General features: G+C 33.2%; 2 protein-coding genes across 3 annotated transcripts; one reads left to right on the top strand and one right to left on the bottom strand.

The window, feature by feature from the left end:
* Positions 1–3,176: 3,176 nt before the first annotated feature.
* On the bottom strand, positions 3,177–5,324 carry LOC114174251 (scarecrow-like protein 15). Its single transcript, XM_028059050.1, has one exon. It carries the CDS (start codon positions 5,275–5,277, stop codon positions 3,556–3,558), a length of 1,722 nt encoding a protein of 573 aa, XP_027914851.1. The 5' UTR covers positions 5,278–5,324; the 3' UTR covers positions 3,177–3,555.
* A 6,615-nt stretch (positions 5,325–11,939) lies between these two features.
* LOC114172997 (pentatricopeptide repeat-containing protein At5g39350) lies at positions 11,940–15,726 on the top strand. Of its 2 annotated transcripts, none has more exons than XM_028057178.1 (3): positions 11,940–14,624; positions 14,689–14,895; positions 15,701–15,726. In XM_028057178.1, exon 1 carries the CDS (start codon positions 12,165–12,167, stop codon positions 14,166–14,168), a length of 2,004 nt encoding a protein of 667 aa, XP_027912979.1. In that variant the 5' UTR covers positions 11,940–12,164; the 3' UTR covers positions 14,169–14,624; positions 14,689–14,895; positions 15,701–15,726. The 2 variants fall into 2 exon arrangements, with proteins under 2 accessions (XP_027912979.1, XP_027912980.1); XM_028057179.1 differs by having other exon boundaries at positions 14,674–14,895.
* Positions 15,727–15,842: the final 116 nt, after the last annotated feature.

Raw genomic sequence — 15,842 nt, 5'->3', positions numbered from 1 at the left:
AAAAATTACTTTAAAAAATAAAAAAATAAATAATAAAAATACTAAGTAAAAAATTGAAAAATAAAATTAAAAAATAATTTAAATTAAAATAATAAAACCTCAAATTTAAAAAAAGTGAAAAATATATATATATATATATATATATATATATATATTTTTTTTCTGTTAATGTTTTATTATTTTAATTTAAATTATTTTTTAAATTATTTTTAATTTTATTTATTTTATTGATATTATTATAATTATTTTATTTATATATTTTATGTGTATATTATTTTATATTTTATTTAAATTTTTTAATTTTGTTTAAAATTTAAATATTTAATTTTAAACAAATTTTTAAAATTTTTCAATTATATTTTTTTTTATATTTTAAATTTAAATTTATTTTTATGTAATTTATTAAAAATTTAATAAAAGAAAAAAATTAAAAAAATCATATTTAAAATAACATATATAAATAATATATAAATAATGAAATTTAAAATTAAAAAAAACGAATATATATATATATATATATATAAATATATATATATATATATATATATATATATATATATATATATATATATATATATATATATATATATATATATTTGTATATATATTTTCTTTCTTCTTTTTCTTTTAATTTAAAGTTTCATTATTTTAAAATGAATTTAAATATTAAATAAAATTAAATGAAGCAGAATAAATTTTTTATTCTTTTGTTTTTTTATTTAAAGTTTAATATTATTTTAATTTTACTTATTTTTATTTTTATATTTATTTTCAGTATATTAAATAAAAATAAAATTATATATATAGATAATAATATTTTTAAAAAAATATATATTAAGAAATATGAAAACATAAAAAATAAATGAAATAATAAACTAAAAAATATCATTAAAAGTTAAAAAATATAAATTTTAAAAAGAATTAAAAATATTCGACATAAAATTTGTTTTTCACTTACGGAAGTCAACTTCAGGAGAATTTTTTTGACTTCCGGGAATATTTTTTTACTTTCGGAAGTCGACTTCCGGTGATGATTTTTGACTTCCGGAAGTCGACTTCCAGTGATATATTTTGACTTCTGAAAATCAACATAATTTTGTGGGTGTGGTGTCTACGGGTTTTCTTAAATGGTCAAAGAATTTTTTGTGAATTTAAAGAAAGTTTGGAGGTGTAAAAGAAATTTTGGAGGTGCAGGAAGAAAGACCCAAGAACAAAAGCAATAGATATTTATAATCTAAAATAGGTCCAACCCAATTAATAACATGCCTTCAACAAACAATGAATGCAGGTATTTTCACCGGGTGCTTCTTCCTGCACCTACCTATTTTTCCTTCCCACACCCTAGTAGTCTTACACCCTTGATGAAAAATTTAATAAAAAAAAATTAAATCACTTTATATTCCCCTCGTCCTTTGTGTGTTCTCTCAATAGGTCGCTCACCCACTTCATCCCCTACACCTCCATTTACTCCCGTTCACATGTTTTTGAAAACAAAATCAACTTTTGTTGACATGTTTTCTGTTTAAGTGGGGTTGGGATCAAGTTTTGTCGTGGCTGTCAATTTGTTCCAATAAAAGTACAAAATACTTGTGCCCAAAACAAATATCCATAAGTAAGGAGTGAAAATACTTCAATCTCAACGAGACACACTCAAGCCAAAATTGTTTTCTCTCTTAACTGGGATAGATATTGTTTAATTTATAGATAAATCAATTACAATTTAAAGATGTCATATTATTTATTCTGTATATCTTTTAAGATATCTCTTTCTAGAGTATCTTCTAAAATACTAACCTCCAAAAAATAATAACTACTCTAAGAAATAATAATTTTCATATATATAACAAATTATAATAATTGCCGAATTTAGGTTACAATAAGAATTGAATTGATCCATAGTTAAACATTCACTTTACTCTTTCATAACTCGACCCATTCGAGATTTATCTTTCTGATTCATTATACTCTTTCAGAGCTTAACCCATAAGATCTGTCTTTCTAACCCATTGTACTCTTTTTTTCATATGTCACACATTGGAGATTTACCTTTTCTACCCCACTATACCCTTTTCCATAAGTTAGCCCATGGGAAATCTCACAAAAAATTACAAAACAAATAAAATAACTACATATCAGATATCGTTTTTTATAATAAAATTTAAACTAAATATAAAATAATTTCTCTATCCATAGACTTTAAATCAATTTTTAATGTTTAATATTTATCTTTAAGTACCGGTTAAACTCGAATGACTGAAACAGTACAATAATATATGAGTATATAATAATTATATTTTTAGTTTTTTCTTTTCTTTTCATGAGAATGTCAAAATGAATTTTGAATTGTTTGTTGATTTTTTTATAAATATATCGATGAATACTAATTTTAATATTTTAAAATATATTAAACTTTTGTATTTTTAATGTTCGGCCGGATGACAGAAAAATCACGGAGAATTAGGACTAAATATTATTATATTACAAACTTTGAATTAGATGAGGACCCATTACTTCGCACAACAACCCAAAATATAAAGTAGGTCCACTGAGTTGTTCTTATTATCTACTAAAGTTAGTATTTGGGGGAAGCGATTGAAGAACATTTTTGAAGACTCGCCATGAACAATCATATCTCATGATTCTCTGCCGATAAGTGCACCAAGTTGTCTCCAAAACGATTACTCCACCTCACACTCTACCATCACAAACATCCACGCTCAGACTCCATGCACCAATTTTTATTGAGCACGCATGAAAATCTATTAGATAAGGAATTCCTAAAATCCCCATTCATCAAAACCATCGTCGAAAGCTGGCAGAAAAGGAAATCCATTTCAGAACGAACAAGAAGCATGCATGGTAAGTGATTGTCTTTCATGTTGTATTGCAGAAAACAATCACAATCTGTCTCAGAACTTAATAAGCATGAAATTGCTAGGCTATCGGCACAACTTTCCTACCCCCTATGCTTTTTCTATACATGTTGAAGATGCTTCCATCCCTAGTGCCCTATATATATGCATATACACGTATAAAGAGAGAGGGTGTGAATGTTCTTTGTCATTGACATATTTATCGTGTCATGTCAGTTTGGCATTGAGAACATAATTTGACACACAAGTGAGAAGAAGAAAAGAAGGTGAATATGACGAAGTATAATGTAATATTGAATATGCTGGTGATATAAACCTTTGATTTATCATTTTGAATACTACAAGGAATAAAAGATAGAAAGAAGTCAAAGAGCCATATAATGTGGCATAGAAAGAACCCTCTTTGATTTGAAAATGAGTAAAGTTGATTAGGATAACAAGAGCCCAACAAAGAAAGACAACGTCCCCCTCCAACTTTAGAAGATAACAAAATGGTCCAGAATAAATACATGTTCATCCCTCCCCGCTTTTTCCTTTTGCAAAAGATACCTACATTTTCCATCACAATCACTTGAAAATTCAAATGTAATAAGTAACAATCTTATTATTGCAACAGTACTACTAATTAGTGGTAGGTTAATATTTCATAATTCCCTCTCCAGGAACAACAATTTACTGTCTTCTAAAACCGCCAAGCTGACGAGGAAACCATGGCCCTGTCATGCCAGAACAGTGTAAGTTCGTTCTGACGTTTCTGCACGTGGAAGCCTCTGATTTGCGACTTCGCCAACAAGCACTCTGCTTGGAAATCCGCAAACTGGCTCAACTGAACCGGCCTCAATCCGGCGCCGTAAAAGGCCTCCCTCCACGGTGGCACTCGCCGCCATGAACTCTCCACCGCCGCCAAAATCTTCGGTCGCAGCTGCATCATCTCGATTCTCCTCACCCACTCCCCTCCTCCCGCAGCCGTCGACACATCCAGCGACTCCAACATCATCGAGTAGTACTCCAAACTGCTCACAACGCCGCGGCGGAACGACGAGGCTGCCGCTGTGGCCATATCCGCCCACCCCTCGCCATCCACCAAAACCACCACGCTGGGAGAGACCACCCGCAAGTTCGCCAAGAACCCGGCAGAATTTTCGAGGTGGCGGAAAATCACTGGCGAAAGGAGCACGGTGGTGCTCTCGCCATCGACGAGCTTCACTGCCTTGAACGATAGCGTCTCGAAGGTTCGGAGCGGCACGAAGTCGACCTGGACACGAATCCTGAGTTCGAGAGCGAACTGCGCCAGGTTTTCGCGTACCAGGGTGCTCTCGGCGGCGTACTCTTCGGGAACGACGGCGGTGATTCGGAGAGACGGCGATTCCGTGGCCTTCTCCGCTATCTCCTTCATGAGAGAAGCGTATTGGATCCCGAGGCCGATGTCGAAGTCGATGACGTGCATGAAGGAGCACGCAGCGTGATCGAGAACCACCTGGTTGGTGGTGAAGATCGAGAACATTGGGATCGGCGAGATTCCGGAGAAGGCCTTGAAGGTTCTGATGCCATGCACGATTTCCACCAGCGAGGAAATCCTGGGCGTCCGGTTCGAACCGGAGAGAAGGGACTGGAGAGCTTCTTTGAAGTAAAACGCTGCGCGTTGGAGGGGTTTTCCCACGGGGGATCGTAGCCGTTGATTGAGCCGCTCCAATATCACCTGTGCGACGTGTAACTGCTTGGTGTCGAAGCAATCCGCGGCGCGGATGAGCTCTTCGATGAAATCGAAGCCGTTGTTGTGGTGGTGGTTGCTGAAGTCGTGAACGAGGTGGTTAAAATCGAAGGCGAGGTTTTGGCTGGAGTAGATGTCGGAGAGAGTGGAGAATTCAAGGGCGTGATCGAAGGGTGCGATGGTGAAGTCGTCGCATGGGTTGTTATTGTTGTTGTCGGGGTGGGGAATAGTCTTCAAGAGGGGAGTACCTGAGTCATCGTGTAAGCCCAAGTCCTTCATGATGGAGTCCCAATCCAAGTTGTGCAACGCATGGTCGTCCAGGTCCAGACAATCTTGGGAGTCCGTGACCACAACTGCGTGATCGGTGGGCTTTTCGGAGCCCGGGCTGGGGCTTCGGCACAGGTCGAGGACAGAGGTGGGCTCGTAGCAGAGGCCCGTGGTGTTGAGGTTGGGAAGGGCAATGGTACGGAGTAGGTTATTAGTGGGTTTTGGGTTAGCCTGTGGGGATGAGGGAACGGGAACTCTCATCGCTTGGTGAGGACTACCAGAAGGTGTTGCGGTGTGACCTTGTTGGGCTCTGTGATGTGAATAATGGAGAAGAGGAATCGTTGAAGCTTGAAAGTGGAGTATGGGATGGAGAAGGGGGCTTTTGGTTGTTATTTCTGTGACCCTTTTATCTTTGCTTGTGTGCATGTAAAGGGGTAGGGTTTCTTCTTTTTGTTTATGCCTTCCTATGCCTGCAAATATATATAGAAACCTAACTAGCCATGATTGACCCTCGTCTCTCAATAATGGGGCTCACAATATATATTTATTTTTATTTCTGATTTCAATACTCCAAATACCTTTGCATTAGTTAGTTTTATCTCTGCTGAATTATCTAAATTATTTATTATATAATCAAATTTATTTAATTTGAAAAAATTAGTTAATTTAAAAAATAAAAATCAAAACACCTCTATAGCTTCTTCTTCTTCTTTTTTTATAATGGTGACCCTTTTTCTTATTTTTTTTTTCTTGGTTGAGCTTGAGAGCTCAACTCAAACGTCCGATGCAGAGGGTTAAAAACACATGTTAATGACGTAGCTATATCCTATATAAGCTTTGACTTTGCGTCATTGGTCGCTGTACTTACACGTTTATGTTTTGTGGACAAAAATTATCCATCAATTCGAAGTAAACTGTAATTGTGTCCTTTGAGAAGACCCCAAAATTTAGTTTTGTCCACTCACCTTTCAAATCAAGCCAAATGTACCAAGTCTAAGTCAGGGACTTGCACAAAGCTAATTGGAAATTCTTTGCAACAAAGTTAGGTATTTTAGTATTAATTTCAATTAAGTTAAAACAAATCTAGTAGAAAAAGTTTTCATTAAACTTTGAAGCCAATTATTATAATAAAATTAGACTTTTACTTGAAATTTGACATAATAAATGTTTGAAATATTGCATATAATTTTTGTTCGTGAAAGTTAAGATAGTTAGGTGTTACTATTATGTATAAGTTTAGGGTGCATTTTATTTTAAGAAAAAAAAACAAACAAATATACTAAAATAGTTTTATATTTTCATTCAATAGAAAAATATCACGATTTAAATTTAATTATTAATTATATCAAACTATGGTTACATTAAATTTTTTCAGTTTTATAATAAATATTTATAAAATTATATCGGCATTGCTTTTAATTTATTGATGATATTTGAAAAATACAATCATAAATCTAAAATATTACCTGATAATTTATATTTTTTAAACTCAAAGGAGATGGTAGAGATTGAGTAAGAAAAGAGAAGAGAGTAAGGAATATTTGTTTTAACCAAATTCTTAAAAAATGTTTCTTAATTTATTCTATAGAAAGTAAGTACTAAAAAGAAACATAATTATTAAGCACTTGTGAATTTTCGCGTACAATACCGTTAGTTACGTATACAGCAATCATTTAAAAGTTATGTTAATTGATTGATGACATAAATTTGTTCACATAAGTATATAAAAAACAAATTCTTAACCATTTGAGATGTTAATTATTTTCATTTTACACTACCAGAGTTTCTATAATCTCTGGGGAAAAGTGATTTACAAAAGCTTGGTACGCACTTCTTCTCAAAAATACAAAAAGAAAACGTGAACCGAATTGACATCACACATATATTTTAAACCAATGAAAGAAAAAAAAGAAGTTAAAAAAAATAATGATTATATTCATTTTGTTTTACTTAAACAACACTACCCAACAAAAGATGATTGAGTGGATTTATTTATCACGTATCTAGAAAAGACGGTTCTCTTCCTTTATATATGGCAAAGGATGTTTCAACTGTAAAACGACAAAAGAGTCAAATAGTGGGCGTTAAAGGCTTAAAGCAGCTACTTAAGTCGTGCTTTCTATAATCTGGGCCCACAAAAGTTCTAAATGGGCCCCAAGACAAAGCATACCACCACTCATCTTTAACTCTTTATTTATACCCAAAAAAATAAAGAGAAAAGTGTTGCTAAAGCTCCATCATTAACTACTTTCTAAGGGTTGCGGAAAGTTTTGCGCTGCTACGTTCCTACCTAACTCAAAATATTAGCCGTTACAAAATACATTTCATTTCTGTGAACACATCGCAATTATGATTATTTGATAAATTTTTTTATAAAGTTTATTTTTTAATATACATCATTTTTTTTCTAAATCATATTAAGCCTTTCTTCTATCATTGAAATATCGTCACGTGTCTATTATTTAAAATTTGTGAATAAAATTTTGTTAAAATATAATTTTTCTCGTTAAAATGGATCACCGAGGTAAAACACACCCAATGTTCGGGAATCAAAAAACTTTTGACTAACTCAATGTTTTGGGTAAAGTTGAGCAGTAAAAAGTGTGGGGAATGCGTATCTTGTCAAATTGTTTCCTCTTGTTCCGTTGAAACATCTCAATTACTTCGTACAAATGAAGGAAAGTTAACCTTTTATATTAATTATTGCATAGTTTTTTTTTTGTGTATTTCAGAATTTTTTTTAAGATACCATGTTTCTTGGTTACTAATGCACACTTACTAAGAAAATATGTATAATTAAATATAATTTTGGATCCATCTTTTTTATGGGGATTGTCGTACACTTGGCAATAAAGAAAGGAATACTCCATTTTCCATGGCTTTTACTGTTTTCGTTTTACTTTATTAAAATTATTATTTCGTTCAGAAACAGTTTATCGTAATTTAATATATTTCACGGACCAACCTAAATTAAAAAATGAAGGAACATAGGCGTATGATTTAAGAGAGTCCAGTAGCGTTCACACTCCAAAAGGATAGAGAATGATTTAACCTTAGATTAGCCTTATATCAATTTATTACTTTTTCAATCAATATAATTATTATTAAATTTTAATTCACGTATAGAATACTACCCTTATTTAAAGAAACAAATAAGTTATGGTGTACGTGTTAAGTAAATTTCATAATAATAATTAGAGAGATCATTTTTAAGATGTGTTTCTTATACAACACGAGAGTAGTTTAAATTTTACAAATAAATAAATTTTACCTCTTTTAATAACAACGTTTATCAATGACGTCATATTTTTATATTTGCTAACCCATTAATACTAGAAAGTATATTTTTATAGGTGGTATTTCTTTTTTACAAATATTACCGATTTATCAATGGCCAGTTATAGTTAGAGAGTTTATTGAACATGTGGACAAATTAATGTTGTCACGTTATACATTGTTATATAATTTTGTTTGAATTGGTTAAAATGTATGTGTAATTTTATTATTATAAAATAATGATTATATCTCTTATAGGAATATCTTGTTGAAAAACAAAGAAAAAAAATAGTAAAGCGTGATCCGGATCCATCAGAATTAAAATTTTTCTGTCTGAGATGGGTCGTAGTAATGTGGGAAGAGGATGACGTGTCCGTGGTGGACCCCATTGGACGGTGTTTGTTGGATATGCATGCATGCTATTGGTGGTTTGATGGGTCAGCGCGTGTAAAGACGGCACGCGTGACCAAGGAATATGTTCCAATCCATGATACATGACAGGGTATCAATTTTCGTCTTCCTTCTGTCAAAGATAAAAATACCTCCATTCATTACTAACCATCTTTATTTTGCTTTAACTCTTATTATTAATGTCATTGTTAAATCGCTTTAAAACAAAACTTTGTTCTCCTATAAAATAAAATGTCTTTATGTCAATTTTCTCGTGACTCGTGGGAGGGAGATATACAATATATACGACACATGCACTTTTTTTAATTCATGCAACACACTTCGTCGGTACTAGATTACGCGTTTCATGACCAACTTTATAGGATTATGCTAATTTTTTTTTTCATGTATTTTATAACAATTCATTATTGTGAATTAGTCATGACAATTTCTACACATTCTAATATCAAGTATAACGTGTATAATGTAAAAATGATCACTCTAACATTATATATCTATATATATATTTTCGTTCAAAGGGGTCCAATGCTTTCTAGCCACATACCCAGAAAGAAAATGTTATTGTTTCTTTTTCCCATACGTTTTCCTCTATCCAAATACCATATATGTTATACTTTTAGAATTATAATATTCATATATTTTATTATTTTATTTATCTCTCCATACATTAATTATATATAATTAATTGACGCATCTCTTCTCTTTTTACCCTATCTATTAATTGGCTACTCTCTTTTTTTTTATCAAAATTTATATAAATACAACGTCTCTTAATTTTAGCAATGGTAAGGAAACTAGTTTAATGGTACCGTCCCTCCTTTGGATCAATATCATTAACTACACATATATACGTTAAAATTTATTTATACGAAACTATATTATCATAGGATAAAATTTATTTTTCATCAATCAAACACCCAACCATAAGTTTACTCTAGGCTAAAGTTGGATAACAAGGTTGAATACTTTTAACAACCCATAAATTTATATGAGAGTACGTTGATATAATTAATAAAAACAAATTACACACAAATAAAAAAAAGAAGAAGTTGAAGTTAACTCTTGTTGAACGAGTTCGATGTTTGTGATAAACCTGTAAATCTAGACCTATATTGTTAATGAGTATCAAAAGCCACACACGAAATAAAAATATAGAAAAGTGAGAAAGAATATATGAAAATGAAGCATATGTTTGATCTTTATATTAAAAAAATAAAACGGATAGCTCAATCTTGATTAAAGTACAGAAGATCGAAATTAAGAGTCGGCGTCAAGACATGATTTCATGATGATTCGAAAATGATTGAGGTAATGAGCAAAAAAAAGGTGGCGTGTGAAGGTGGTGGGTATGTGTAGATGCATACGCGTCTCTCTCTGTATCTCTCTCTATTGCCTTAACGATTAAGGTTGAAGAGAAGGAAGGAGAGGGAAAAGGAAGCTTGAGGATTACAAAAGAAGATAGGAAGAGAGATTCTGGTTTATATATATATGATGGGTCATGTAAATAAAGACACCCACTTCCGTTCCAAAAGAGAAGGGGGGAAAAAGCTAAAGGGTTGTTGAAGAAGTGGAGGATGTGATTTTTCATTAGGGGAATAATACAGGAGAGGATCTTCTATCTTCTATGTAATGCTTTACAACACAGGATCCATCAGGATATGTTGTTGCTCTCACCCTCGATTCATTTTTTTTCTTTCTTTCTTCCACTGTCACAGCTATTCATTTTTTGCATGTGAGATTCCTCTGCATTTTTATATAATGTGCGTAAGTGCTCTTCTTTTCTCTCTCTGCCATGCTCCTCCTCTTCAAAAGTCTTCAACATTTCAGCTTCAGCAATTAATTTTCAGCCACTTCATGACGTTACCAACTCCTATGACTCACTTTAAAAACGAATTTTTTGTCTTCTCATCGAACACAGATGATGAGTTTCATTCAGTCCTGGATAATGATTCTTTAAAATGGTTCATTTTTTCTCCCATGCATGCAGTCCCTGGTTAATAATTTATACACATGCAAAAGGCATCTTCTTATTACATATGAGTATCAAATTAAACAACAAAAAAATGTTAGTATCAGTTTAAACGCTATGCTAATTATGCAGAACTGACGCTAAATAAACCCTCTTGAGGTCCTTGTAACCAGTGTATCAATAGTAATATATAATGTGTATATTTTACTATAAAAGAGTGACATTAACACTGTAGGTTAAGTAAATGTTCTGCATTGTATTTGAAGATATATAGTACAAAGAAAAAAGTATTTCCCTATCTTTTATGGACAGTGTTTTCCTCTTTTGCCAGACTATCACAGCAACACCACAAAAATTGCTCCAACCGTATTGCCACAAAATATAACCCTAATTAGGGTTTACGTTATTTTGATGGGTCCTTGAAGAAAACTAGAAGAATATGTATCCTAATTAGTATACATATTATTTTCATAACTAGAAATAATAAAAGAAGACATGTAGAAGAATGTGAAGTTTGTGCAAACTTAAGAATATTAACGTAAATGGTGCTCACAGATAAAAAAAAATACCAGAAATTAATAATTTTTTAATAATTTTAAAAGTCACAAATTTTATTTTACTTCCATATTTCAATTCTAAAATAAATGAGAGGTGCTAAAGAAATTTATGGGGGTGCAGAATGAGAAAGTGCATGATAATTAACTATCGAAAGTCCAGATCAAAGGGGCGCAGGCTTTTTGACCCAGTAGCACAGGCAGATTGAGTTTGTGTAACAGTGCAAATAGAAGATTCGGTATACAATTACTATCTATTCTTTATTTGTTGAGTCACTCAGAAGAAAAGATTTAGGAAGAAGATATTTAAAGAGATTATTATTTTTAGTTTGATAAAAAAATTAGAAAGCATAAAGTGATAGGAATGAGTGGATTCTACAGCAATGATTTGGAAGGGAATTGGAGTTTTTTTTTTTTTTTTTTAAACTATAACATAGGATGATATTTATATAAAAATTATAAAAATCATGTGTATATTATTTCATCATATTCTTAAATAAAAAATGTATTGGTTTAAATTTAAACCTAGTTCTATGAGTACACTAATCTTTTCATAATATTTGTACTTCTTTTCTTCTACTTTTCTATGTAACTAAACCAGTGAAAAATTAATCATTCAATATCCGTCCTTGTTTTTATTAGTCCATCCATTATATATATATATATATATATATATATATATATATATATATATATATATAAATTTCATATAATTAACAACCTTTTTTATATCTTATGCTTTTTTATTTTCAATTTTATTTTCGATTCAGTCGAACATTAATGACTAATTTTTAAAGGTGTTAAAATTTAGTTAAGAAACTTACATATTTAAATAGATGATTTTGTATACGAGAATCGAATCTTCAAACTAGGTTAAAGACAGAAGATTATCATCAAACAGTAACACTCCATTGTCTTCGAAATTCCAGATAGAGCCCAGAGACCTTTTTTTCTTCTTCTTATTTTCTGATCTCTTCGCTCTCTTTTTGCATGGACTATTATAATTTTTCATATAGACCAAAAATTTTTAACTGGGTCCAGGTAAACCGAAACCTATAAACTTATGAGCATCAACTTGCATAAACGAATTAACAAACGGTTCAATGAAGAAAGGCAAGATGTTTGTGACTACTGCAGCACAGTGTGAATCGCTATTGCGAAAATTTTCATCTTTGCAATCCTTTCCCGAAACCAGAAAGCTGCACGCACTCATGCTCACCCTTGGTCTATTCTCCTCCTCCGACCTTTGCTCTAAGCTTGCCACAACATACGCGCAATGCCACCACGCATCCTATGCATCCTACCTGTTTAATAAATTGCCTCAACCGAGTTTGTTCTCCTGGAATGCTATGATGAGGATGTATGTCCAAATTGGGCGCCCCCTTGACGCCCTCAACTTATTTGTTGAAATGCTTGACTCGGGTCAGACCTTGCCTGACAAATTCACTTATCCGGTTGTTATCAAGGCTTGTGGCGACTTGTCTTTGATTGATGTGGGCGTTGGAGTTCATGGGCAGGCCTGTAAGTTTGGTTTCGATTCTGACACATTCGTCCAGAACACTTTGTTGGCAATGTATATGAATGCTGGGGAGAAAGAAACAGCCCAGCTGGTTTTTGACTTGATGCAGGAACGGACTGTGATTTCTTGGAATACCATGATAAATGGGTACATTCGGAATAACTGTGCCGAGGATGCACTGAGGGTTTATGAGAGAATGATGGATGAGGGTGTGGAGCCTGATTGTGCAACCGTGGTTTCAGTATTGCCTGCTTGTGGGCTTTTGAAAAATGTGGAGGTTGGGAGGAAGGTTCACCGGTTGGTTCAGGAAAGAGGATTTTGGGGAAATATTGTAGTTAGGAATGCGTTGCTGGACATGTATGTTAAGTGTGCTAAGATGAAAGAAGCACGCGTGTTAGCGAATCAGATGGATGAGAAAGATGTAGTAACATGGACAACTTTGATTAATGGATACATTCTGAATGGGGATGCTAGAAGTGCTTTAATGCTTTGTCGCATGATGCAGTGTGAAGGAGTGAAACCTAATTCTGTAAGTATAGCTTCTTTACTATCAGCATGTGGCAGTTTGGTTTATTTGAAACATGGCAAGTGCCTCCATGCATGGGCAATAAGGCAAAAGCTCGAGTCTGAGGTCATTGTGGAAACTTCCTTGATTGATATGTATGCCAAATGTAATCACGGCAACCTCAGTTATAAAGTGTTTATGGGAACCTCTAAGAAGAGAACGGCCCCATGGAATGCTCTTCTATCTGGGTTCATACAAAATAAGCTTGCAGGAGAAGCAATAAAACTCTTTAAGCAAATGTTAGTGAAAGGTGTACAACCTGACAATGCAACCTGTAATAGTCTTCTTCCTGCATATGCTATTCTTGCCGATCTCCTACAGGCAATGAACATTCATTGTTACCTTATAAAATCTGGATTTCTTTACAGACTTGAAGTAGCAAGTATTCTAGTCGATATATACTCAAAGTGTGGAAGTTTAGGATATGCTCACCAGATTTTTAATATAATTCCTCTAAAGGACAAGGATATTATTATATGGAGTTCAATAATTGCTGCATATGGAAAGCATGGGCATGGCAAAATGGCGGTGAAACTTTTCAATCAGATGGTACAATCTGGAGTAAAACCAAATCAAGTCACCGTCACCTGTGTTCTGCAGGCTTGCAGCCATGCCGGTTTGGTTGACGAGGGTTTTTCTTTGTTCAAATTTATCCTCAAGCAACAGCAAATTATTCCCCATGTTGATCATTATACTTGCATTATCGATCTTCTTGGACGTGCTGGTAGACTGAACGATGCATATAGCCTTATTAGATCAATGCCTATAACCCCTAACCATGCTGTATGGGGTGCACTACTTGGAGCTTGCGTGATTCATGAGAATGTTGAACTTGGAGAGGTAGCTGCTAGGTGGACTTTTGAGCTCGAGCCTGAAAACACCGGTAATTATGTTTTGTTGGCAAAACTTTATGCTTCTGTAGGAAGATGGAAAGATGCAGAGAAGGTTAGAGATATCATGGCAAATGAGGTGGGACTAAGAAAACTACCTGCTCACAGTTTAGTCGAGGTTAGAGATATGTGAAACGAACGTGGTCTTGGACTACAATGCACAACCAATAAAACTCTGTTCCAAATGATAGTCGTCATTATTGGCGTAGTTATGAAGAGCCTACAAAACGTGAAAGGTTCCTCTATAGAGGTGGAAATACCTACTTCTTGTCATTATCCTAATTATGATGGACAGAAATGTCTTTGCTTCCATAATGTCTCAGCACGCAGAGTTCAACAAAGAGATTTTGGCCAATTTCCTTGATGCATGTCTGTTGAGGGCACAATGGCCCCTACCAAAAAGTGCAGAATTTCTAGGGATTTCAGACACATTCATCATCACCTAAAAACTAACAAGCTTCCCAGTTGCCATGTTTGTGGTATAACAGAGACAGTTTTGAGTTATTCATAATTTTGTCTTTTGCAATGGCTGTCTGGTTGTTGTGGATCCCTTAGACTGGCCACTACAACTCATTCTCTCATTTTCTTGGTAAGTAATTTAATGGTTATAAATTAAATTATATCTTCTGTTCTTGAAGTTTGGTTCTTTGCAGCAAGATGGCAAGGATGACACTGACTGGGGAAAGAGGCAGTGGATCTTGGTCGGTGGTGCCACCTATTCTTATATTTTATGCAACCGCTTGTTGGCTATGTTGATCATGAGCAACATAATGACTTTGCTTGCTTCCGATGCATCTGTGCATTTTGTTTAATGGCTCTGTCTCTATGAAGACTTAGATACTGCCGTCAATATGTAACTCGTAAGTTCAACGTTGGTCAACTCGACCATGTTTTAGTTATTTCATTATTAAGTAATCTGATTAACTTAAGTGACTGCTTATATCTTTAGCTTGTGCTGATATGTATACGTATGATATTCAGAGCCTTTTTAAACTTTCATTAGTTTATCATTAATGAAAAATATTGGCAACCTACTATTAATATTTTGTTAATTCACGGAATTAAATTATTTATCAACAGTTTTTTGTTAGTTAACAAAAATATTAAAATCATGCATTACTAGTATGCTTATATGTTTATTATAGTTTGTCCTCTTTTATCCGTGGAGCCTCAACAACTTGCATACAAATAATACAGACTGCCTCAACTCATGTTGTATGACCATTTCATGTCATAGATAGCTGATTAGTTTTCTCTGACAAATTTAACTGTTCATACCATACCTCCATTCTATCTTTTTTCAGATTTGATTCTTATTGTTTTTAGTTCTATATTTTGGCTGTATCTTGTTTTTCTTACTAGGATATCAATCCCACAATCTCAGATATTTGTTTCCAATAATATACAGTTCTTATTTCTAAATTTATCCAATTAGTATATATATATATATATATATATATATATGAGATTTATAATTATTTTTCCAAGTTCACAAATATACATCATCGTCCATTCATAAACTTTGAATGGTTAAAAATGCTGCTAGCAAGGCTTACCTGCTAATTAATTTTAACTAGTCGTTATTTTGAGGTGATAAAGAGATCATCGGTGTAGCAGAGATACTTAACAAACTATGTCTCTAACTTCAATCCTCTCATGTTGCAGGTGTTATTTTGCTTAACTATGGCAGGTAAAAGAAGCTAGGTTCTAACCCAAAACTGTGTTCCATCTTAAATAATTGGGGCCATTATCAAACTATTCTGAAAAGAAAAGGTGGAGCTGAAAAACATTCATCTAACAATTCTGT

The sequence above is a fragment of the Vigna unguiculata genome, chromosome 2, assembly GCF_004118075.2.
Source record: "Vigna unguiculata cultivar IT97K-499-35 chromosome 2, ASM411807v1, whole genome shotgun sequence".
Lineage (NCBI taxonomy): Eukaryota > Viridiplantae > Streptophyta > Magnoliopsida > Fabales > Fabaceae > Vigna > Vigna unguiculata.
Note: the sequence above shows the minus strand (reverse complement) of the source record. Positions and strands in the feature narration are given on the sequence as shown.